This window comes from Toxoplasma gondii, chromosome XII (assembly GCF_000006565.2).
Source record: "Toxoplasma gondii ME49 chromosome XII, whole genome shotgun sequence".
NCBI classification, from domain to species: domain Eukaryota; phylum Apicomplexa; class Conoidasida; order Eucoccidiorida; family Sarcocystidae; genus Toxoplasma; species Toxoplasma gondii.
The window spans coordinates 1-9,238 of record NC_031480.1 but is presented as its reverse complement, the minus strand read 5'-3'; the positions used below and the strand labels follow the sequence as shown (position 1 = coordinate 9,238).

The 9,238-nt window shown below is 54.7% G+C and overlaps 2 protein-coding genes across 2 annotated transcripts in view; both read left to right on the top strand.

The window, feature by feature from the left end:
• Nucleotides 1-3,796, top strand: part of TGME49_300790 (hypothetical protein) — a gene marked incomplete at its 5' end in the record, with an annotated part of 5,754 nt that extends 1,958 nt beyond the window's left edge. The window contains 7 exons of the mRNA XM_018782393.1: nucleotides 158-199; nucleotides 673-852; nucleotides 919-927; nucleotides 1,574-1,615; nucleotides 2,265-2,306; nucleotides 2,470-2,849; nucleotides 3,338-3,796. Coding sequence (XP_018635188.1) covers nucleotides 158-199; nucleotides 673-852; nucleotides 919-927; nucleotides 1,574-1,615; nucleotides 2,265-2,306; nucleotides 2,470-2,724 — 570 coding nt within the window. The 3' untranslated portion in view covers nucleotides 2,725-2,849; nucleotides 3,338-3,796. The remainder of the gene's footprint in view (nucleotides 1-157; nucleotides 200-672; nucleotides 853-918; nucleotides 928-1,573; nucleotides 1,616-2,264; nucleotides 2,307-2,469; nucleotides 2,850-3,337) is intronic.
• Nucleotides 3,797-7,274: 3,478 nt separating this feature from the next.
• TGME49_300780 (hypothetical protein) lies at nucleotides 7,275-7,625 on the top strand (the record flags this gene model as incomplete). Its single annotated transcript, XM_018782392.1, has 1 exon — nucleotides 7,275-7,625. The coding sequence occupies one exon, from the start codon at nucleotides 7,275-7,277 to the stop codon at nucleotides 7,623-7,625; it is 351 nt and encodes a 116-aa protein (XP_018635187.1).
• Nucleotides 7,626-9,238: the final 1,613 nt, after the last annotated feature.

Sequence of the window (9,238 nt, the reverse complement as noted above, 5' to 3'; positions counted from 1 at the left end):
TGCCGCAGGTGGCAGCCAGAGGTCCGACGTCGCTCTTGCACGAATTGTCGACGTGTTGGTGTGGCGGCGCCACATGGTCCGGCCGTTGTATGGTATGTGACTCGTCGCGTAAATGCGCGGATGGGTGAGAGGTTACTGGTTGTGTGTCGTTATGCAGTCTGTCTGGGAGATGGTCGGGCGTATTGCCCAGGGGCGGGAGGTAAGAGAGCAAAAGGACGCGGGGGCGTGTGGCGTGTCTCGTGGCAACTGCCGCACCACGTAGCGTCGAGACTACTGCTGATGGCGTCACCGCGAGGAAGTGTTGTTAGCTGGCGGCGGAGGCGCTGTGCGGACGGGACGACCATGTTTCATTTGCGACACAGATGCTCGGCGAGGTCCGACATCACTCGGGCACGATCTGTCGACGTGTTGCGTCTGGTGGCACCACAGCTGTCAGGAGGTTGTAACAGTCTGGGGTACGTTGTAAGACATTATCGCTGTACAGCCTGCCGCAGGCTGTGTCAATGTCAAGTGCTTTCACGCCGTGGCAACGGCTGTACAGGAAGGGAATACAAGGGAGAGCGATGCAGCATCTTCTACCTTTGGAGGCGAATACGACCCCGTGGAGAAACGACAACTTGTACCCGATACTCGATGACGTGTTGTCGGTGTCCTTCAGAGAGTGAGTGTCAGGTCTGGGATGCGTGGACCAATCCAGTTGCGGAAGCGAACGATCCGAGTTCACTCGTTTCGGAATACGCCGCTTGTGCCGTGTGGCGGCCCCACATGGCCCTGCCTTTAGCGGCAGGCAACATCGACTGTCAGCCGCAAGTGATTTCCCGTATGAGTCTCGTCGCGTACCTGCGCGGATGGGTGAGAGGTTATTCGTAGTGTGTCGTTGTGCAGTCTGTCTACGAGATTGTTGGGCGTATTCTTCAGGAGGTGGAGGTAAGAGAAGAAACGGACGCGCGGGCGTGTTCTGCATTTCAAGACACGTGCCGGGCCACGTAGAGAGTACAGCTGATGGGGTGACCGCGAGGAGGTGTCGTTAGGTCGCAGTGGAGGCAATGTGCGTGCGGCATGTCCATGTTGCGTTTGCGGCGGGGCCACCAGCCAGAGGTCCGACATCACTCTGGCACGAACTGCCGACGTGTTGCGTTTGGCGGCGCCACAGGTTGCGGGGTGGGATGAGGGGGTGGGGGTGGTGGATGGAGGGCCGGGTGAGAAGTGCGTCGCTGTGTGTGATTGGCGGCTGATTTTCCGGCGTGGCTGCTCGTTGACAGGAAGCGAAAGTGAGCGAGAATGAGAGAGCGGGTTTCGTATTTCGACTCGGACGTCAGACCATGCAGAGACTGCACGTGATGGAGGTTACGTGTTGAGGGTTTGTCGGCTCGCGTCGGAAGCGCTGTGTGGGCGGTGTAGCGATGTGTAGGTTCCGCCGCAGGTGGCAGCCAGAGGTCCGACGTCGCTCTTGCACGAATTGTCGACGTGTTGGGTGTGGCGGCGCCACATGGTCCGGCCGTTGTATGGTATGTGACTCGTCGCGTAAATGCGCGGATGGGTGAGAGGTTACTGGTTGTGTGTCGTTATGCAGTCTGTCTGGGAGATGGTCGGGCGTATTGCCCAGGGGCGGGAGGTAAGAGAGCAAAAGGACGCGGGGGCGTGTGGCGTGTCTCGTGGCAACTGCCGCACCACGTAGCGTCGAGACTACTGCTGATGGCGTCACCGCGAGGAAGCGTTGTTAGCTGGCGGCGGAGGCGCTGTGCGGACGGGACGACCATGTTTCATTTGCGACACAGATGCTCGGCGAGGTCCGACATCACTCGGGCACGATCTGTCGACGTGTTGCGTCTGGTGGCACCACAGCTGTCAGGAGGTTGTAACAGTCTGGGGTACGTTGTAAGATATTATCGCTGTATAGCCTGCCGCAGGCTGTGTCAATGTCAAGTGCTTTCACGCCGTGGCAACGGCTGTACAGGAAGGGAATATAAGGGAGAGCGATGCAGCATCTTCTACCTTTGGAGGCGAATACGACCCCGTGGAGAAACGACAACTTGTACCCGATCCTCGATGACGTGTTGTCGGTATCCTTCAGAGAGTGAGTGTCCGGCCTGGGATGCGTGGGCCAATCCAGTTGCGGAAGCGACGATCCGAGTTCACTCGTTTCGGAATACGCCGCTTGTGGCGTGTGGCGGCCCCACACGGTCCTGCCTTTTTCCCGTATGAGTCTCGTCGCGTACCTGCGCGGATGGGTGAGCGGTTATTGATTGTGTGTCGTTGTGCAGTCTGTCTACGAGATTGTTTGGCGTATTCTTCAGGAGGTGGAGGTAAGAGAAGAAACGGACTCGCGGGCGTGTTCTGTGTCTCGAGGCAACTGCCGCACCACGTAGCGTCGAGACTACTGCTGATGGGGTGACCGCGAGGAGGTGTCGTTAGGTGGCAGTGGAGGCACTCTGCGTGCGGCATGTCCATTTTGCGTTTGCGGCACAGGTGCTCGCCAGAGGTCTGACGGCACTCTGGCACGATTTGTCGACGTGTTGGGTGTGGCGGCCCTTCATGGGTCGGCTGGTACGTGGAAGGAGTGTCGTCGGGTGCATGCGCGAATGTGTGAGACGTTATTGGCTGTGTGTCTTTGTGCAGTCTGTCTGCGAGATGGTTGCGGTTGTTGTTCAGAAGCGGACAGTAAGAGACGAAACGGACGCACGGGGGTGTTCTGCATTTCGCGGCAACTGCCGCACCACGTAGAGACCATTGCTGATGAGGTCACCGCGATGAGGTGTTGTTAGCTGGCAGCGGCGCCACTCTACGTGCGGCATGTCCATGCTAGATTGTCGGCACGGGGTACTCCCCAGGAGCCCACCGGCACTCGGGCACGCACTGTCGACTCCTTGCGCGTGGCGCCGCCACAGATGTGAAGAGGTGACAGTCTGGGGTACCATTTGAGATAATCTCGCTGCGTCGCCTGCTGCAGTCGGTCTCATTGTCTGGTAGATTCTTGCTGTGGCGATGGGTGTACAGGAAGGGAATATAAGGGAGAGCGATGCAGCATCTTTTATCTTTGGCGGCGAATACGACCCCGTGGAGAAACGACAACTTGTACCCGATACTCGATGGCGTGTTGTCGGTATCCTTCAGAGAGTGAGTGTCCAGCCTGGGATGCGTGGGCCAATCCAGTTGCGGAAGCGACGATCCGAGTTCACTCGTTTCGGAATACGCCGCTTGTGGCGTGTGGCGGCCCCACATGGCCCTGCCGTTTTCCCGTATGAGTCTCGTCGCGTACCTGCGCGGATGGGTGAGAGGTTATTGGTAGTGCTTCGTGGTGCAGTCTGTCTGCGAGATTGTTGAGCGTTCTGTTCAGGCCCTGAAGGTAAGAGAAGAAAAGGATGCTGGGGCGTGTGGTGTGTCTCGTGGCAACTGGCGCGCCACGTAGAGACTACTGCTGATGGGGTGACCGCGATGACGTGTAGTTAGCTGGCGGCGGAGGCGCTGTGCGGGCGGGACGACCATGTTTCATTTGCGACACAGGTGCTCGCCAGAGGTCCGGCGTCGCTCTGGCACGAATTGTCGACGTGTTGGGTGTGGCGGCGCCACATGGTCCGGCCGTTGTATGGTATGTGACTCGTCGCGTAAATGCGCGGATGGGTGAGAGGTTATTAGTTGTGTGTCGTCGTGTAGTCTGTCTGGGAGATGGTCGGGCGTATTGCCCAGGCGCGGGAGGTAAGGGAGCAAAAGGACCCGGGGGCGGGTGGTGTGTCTCGTGGCGTCTGCTGCACCACGTAGCGTAGAGACTACTGCTGATTGGGTCATCGCAATGAGGTGTGGTTAGCTGGCGGCGGACGCGCTGTGCGGGTGACATGTCCACGTTCCATTTGCGGCGCGGCCGCCAGCCATTGGTCGGACATCACTCTGGCAGGAACGGACGACGTGTTGCGTTCGGGGGCGCCACAGGCGTCGGGATTGTCTGGTTGTCTGGCGGACATGGAGGAACGGGTGAGACATGATTCGCTGTATGCATTTGTTTTGGGCCTTCGCGGCTTGGCTGCATATGTACAGGACGGGGACCTAATGGAGACTAGAAATGGTGCTTTGCGCTTCATCGGGGGCATTACATCATGCAGAGTACAGGTGGTGAACGTTACGCGATGACGTGTTTCCGACACGCGTCAGAGGCTGCGTGTCTGTCCTGCGATGCGCGATAACCTTTACCGATGTCTGATATCCATGCTCATTCGTTCCCGAATTCGCTACTTGCTGTTCGTGGCGGTGCCACATGTTTCGGTATGGTGTGACAGTAATCGGCTAACGACACTACACAGAGAAATACCAGGATGTTGCGAGGACGCGAAATTGGTGTGCTGCGCAGCCCTGGCGTAGTTGAGGCTAACTGTTCACTGTCTTGCACTTCGTAATGAACAAGTCACATGCAGAAATTTTCAAGGTCTGCTTTCAAAGCCACCTTTGTTCGTTTCATGGATCGTTATTTCTTCATCGATATTCGGATGTATTGTCGGTTGGCTTTGCTAGTCTCATTAGCAGTTTGCCATTCTGTGTATGCGTGGTTTCAACAAATGGTGGCACACACGAAACGGAGAGGAATCAGGATTCGTCGCGGGTGTGGTTGAGATGACAGCTCCCATTAGCCGCCTGCTCCAAGCTTTTTCCCGCACGCGGAGTTCGTCACTCGCTGTTGTGAGGATTCTCTGTGTCTCATGAATTTTCTCAGTAGGACGTTCTTGTCCAGACAACCCGGTGTCGTTCGTGCCTGTGCTTTTACCTACCGACCCGTCGAGCGTTGGCATAGCTAGGGAGTGTTATGCACCGGGCCTGTTCACTGCTGCATGCAGAAGGTTAAGCCGACATGCTGTTCCCAGGTTTTGTTCTGCGTCCGACGTGTTCGCTGTGCCGGTGTGTGAATAAATATTCGCGGCGATATGTCCACCATAATGAAGAAGATAGAAACATCATCTGTGACCGTGCCCTCTTGGCGACTGACTATAATTTGTATGGTGCCAGGCGCGTCGGATGGGGTTGTCGAGCCGTAGCTTATGCTCCATCACGCAGGGGACGCCGGTTACGAGTCGCAATGCGCGTCCGCAGAGTCCGACTGTCTTCACTCGACCATGTGGTCGCCTGTCCGCGTCCGGAAACAGACGGCAGGCAACGGATGGTGGGAGAGACACGGATGTGACAACTATGGTGAAGACTGCTGCGTACCAGTGCGTTCTCTACGAGTACGACGGCGGGAAACGTGATGCGCTAGGGAATCAGAGTATGGCGCTGCCCCGAAGTTGGTGCTGGAATCGCATGGGTGAAGAACATGTGAATAGTAGTCGATGCTCGGCGTGCTTGCGGTTGACAACATCCTGTCGATGACCGGGGGACCACGAACAAGGAAACTCACACATAGGAGCTTGTGGTGCAAAGACTGGAGCACGCCAAGCTATTCTCGGCAAATTACTGGATTGATATGAGTATGTCATGCATGCCATCGCACGGCGCTGCATTAATTGAAAACCGAGACGGCCGCTGCTGACGAACAAGATATTGGCGGACTGACGGGATGAGCCTGTCAAAAACGAACGTGTGTCATATTTGTGTTCCTTCATGGTCAGTGGCTGAGAAGGTGGTGCGCAGAACAGAAGCAGAGAGGTTGGTTTCTGGACAACGAGAAGCCGTGGGGTTGCAAGGAGGACTTGGCATTTTTGTTGCAGACGGAAATGGATTGTTGAGGGTTGTGGCCCACCTGAATGATCTGGGTGTTTGGGACAGTCCGTTGGACCTCGCCTGTTCGCACCCTAGTATGCAATAGGAGATGCCACCTGTCGTTATGAAATGGCTGAATGGTGTCCACTTTTAGCAATTGGAAGTAAGGCACCGTGGCAGAAACGACAGCGATGGTTGATATCTCCCTTGACTCTGGAGCTTGAGCGGTAGCACGAGAAAGGCATGGCGTTTGTGTTTCAGTATGTGGATGGTGGCAGAAGGCGCAGGGCGCTGCTACAGTGCGTGAATGCTCAGTGCGTTGTAGATTGTTGGCGATGGCATGCACCCTGATGGCGATTTGCACTGTAGACGGTGGCTGGAGACGCGGTTCAGTTTTGAGATCACCTAGTGTCACAACGTTTGAGGATACCATGTACACATGGATATGAATATCAGACGAAAATACTGGCAGCAGACTCCCCAGTGTGGCTGACATTTTCTCTGCTGCAGCTGTTGTAGCGGGCAGCCGGTGCATTACCAAGGCAATTATGCCACAGGACAAGCTGTTCCAGAGCACAGGGCACACGCCGGCGCCTCTACTGTTTACGTGGGATGCCCTTCTCGTTCAGAAAAGGCAAGAGGCGACCGTCGTCGGTGACCAAATGCAGCGTACGGTTTCACACGTTTCTCCTATGCGATGAGCTCGTTTCTTCATGTCATATGTTTACGTATGTGTCATCTCTATCTCGTGGCAATACCATTGACCAACCAGCAGGTGTGTAGCAACTTCGTTTGCGATGATTGTTACCGTCGATCGCTGCATCATGTATGCGTGTCCCACCATGTGCGTTTCCTGGGGTGTGTTTGTGTACCGCATGTTTCCCGTGTGCGGAATCGTTACATCGACACAGTTTGGGATTCCACTGTTACACACGGTGTGGTGTTACAGGCATCGATGTTTACCGCAGTAAGTTCATTGGATAGCTTCCTGCGCCATATCCGCCGGGGCAGGTTTTGGTTGTGTGTGGGGACTATGTGCGTGGCTAGACAGACGTTGCCGCAAGCAAACGTCAACCATGTGGGTTATGGGACTATTTCACAGGTGCCCGCGTCCAACACGATTGAACCCGTAGTGGTGAGCGGTGTCAAGGTACGTGGCCTGTGGTCCAGCCACCCGACGTCTTGTCTCTCAGAAGGTCTCTCGTACCAGCAGTTCTTCCGTACAAGATAATATACGTCTCATGGTGCCCTAAAGCATCTTTGCCTGTCCTGGCTCAGTCCCGGCACGAGTTGTCCACGGCTTTACACTGGCTCTCACCGTGATAGGCAGCAGTCCGGAGCGTGTGTACCACCGTGGTGAGGAGTGTGGCGGAGGAGCCAGGTGAGGTGCGGAGCGTCGGAGCGTCCTGCGCGTATGCAGCGGGGATGGAACCAGACGCAACAGTGCGCCAATAGCAGCAACAGGACCAAAGTGGGTTTGAAATTTTGCGGTTGCGAAGTGTGTGACTAGATGTGCAAACTCAGCTTGAGCTTGGTCGAACACAAAAATCCATCAGTTCCCTTTGAATCATATTCAGCGTGCGTTAATGATAATGTCGCTGGATGCTGAATGGCAGCATTCCTTGGTTTCGCCCGAAGTGCCATGCGGTGGTGTGGCACATTGGATCGGAGACACGAGGTCGACACGAAATGCTGGGGAAGAAAGTGTTGTTATTGCGGATGACCTCCCGCAGCTGGACGCCTGTGGCGCATGTGTCGTTCTCTCACCTACCACCCGGGAAGGCGTGTGTCAAATGACGGAGGCGAAGGACGCTGGTCGCCACCAAGAAGCGTCTGTGGTGCAGGCCCACGTCGTAGCCGCTGTCGAAGGGGATCTGGAATCTGTTGTAGTTGGGGCCGACGAGCGCTTCATCACCATGAGGGATACGGGATACTCTCTTTAATTTGCTCGCCTATTGAAATTGCCGCGGTAGTGATCAATTCGATTTTGAACAGTAATACGTTAAAAATCGCTTCCAGGCCGTTACAGTAGACAGCTCTGATACTGTGGGGAAGGGTCATGCAATGCCTACAGTCTAATATGAGTAGATGAGCATCCAGACGCGGAGAGCGCCTCAGCCTTTACGACTGACCAAATACCAAGTGGAGTAAGAGGACTACTGCGCCGCTGCTGCCGTTGGTGTGGAGAACCTTTGCGTGGACAGCGGACGTGCCAACCTCCGCCTCCGTTAAGAGGAATTCTGCTCAGAAGGGCGCAGTTCGTATCTTGCTGCTTCCGCCATCTCAGTACCATGTGGGAAAGGTGGATCTCTCATAACTTTTGGTTATGTGTTCTTACTGCGACTGTTTAGGCACGTGAAGCAACCCCTAAACCCTAAACAAATTTGCTTGTACTTGCAAGCACGAGAAGAGGAGATATCCAGACGGAAAGAGTGGCTGAACCGCTAGGTGAAGCAGCGATTGAGACTGAGCAACGCTTAATGTCTGTCCTGGTGGATTGCCAGTGGCTCATCTTCGTCGCTGACGTCGCTAGCCGGCACTGAACGAAAACATCGAGGAGGAGGACGTGGGGTTGGTCACCATGGAAAATAGGAGGAATTACAGGAAGGTAGATTTACTCTGCATTCTGTCGTGAAGGACAACGTCATAAGAACTGGCATCCTTCGAAAGCATGTGACCGTTTTTATCTCTGGTAGCATTCTGTTTACACATGTCCGCGTAGAATGAAGAAGAAAAAGAAGAGCGCCTTTTATTGCGTGTGTATGGCTGTACAGTAAAACATTTCCCGTATATTTTCTGCTGTGTATGTGAATCTGTTCTTATTTTTGTTCTCTGATGGTCAAAAAAACACAGACTAGTGATACAGCGAGAAAATGCTCTGCTTGGCTGTTAGGGGACGGCCAGTGCACACGTGGCGACTCTCATGTCTGCCCGCGTCGTCGCCCACGTCTGCCGTCTGCCCAAAAGGGAGGAACTGTTATAGGAAAGCGGAAGGCAGTAAAGCGCAAGTCAACAATCTTTAACAGGGTACTGTATGAGTCATTCAGTCTAGTGAATTTCCACAACTGTTTCCAGCTTGTGTCGGCTACTTCACCGACTGCATATACTCGCACACATCTCATATTTCGCGTCAGGAACTTTGTCATAACGCGAACATCTGTAATCACACACGTAGACACCTCAATAGCGCTGTTCACTGCGAAGAAACATGAACGCGGTTATTCTAGGTAGGTGACTTACTTTTTGTGGGCGGTCTCTGGCAGATGATTGCCCAAAGATAGATGCAGTAGCTCGCCTTCAGTGCGTGAGCGCGATTTTTACAAGTGGCTGCTTTTACTTGTGGGGGCCGAATTTTTTGATCCTGTTCGCAGTCCATCAGAAACCGATGTATCCCTGAACAAGACAACTGAGATATCACCAACAAGAAAAACCCGTACGCTAGAGGAGCCACAGCCGGTTGCCAACTGCACTATGCGACGTTTAGGCTGCTTGTCTGCGGGATTCAGGGTTATATGTTGTTTGCAGCAACGAGCATTCACATATAAAGCCAACGCAA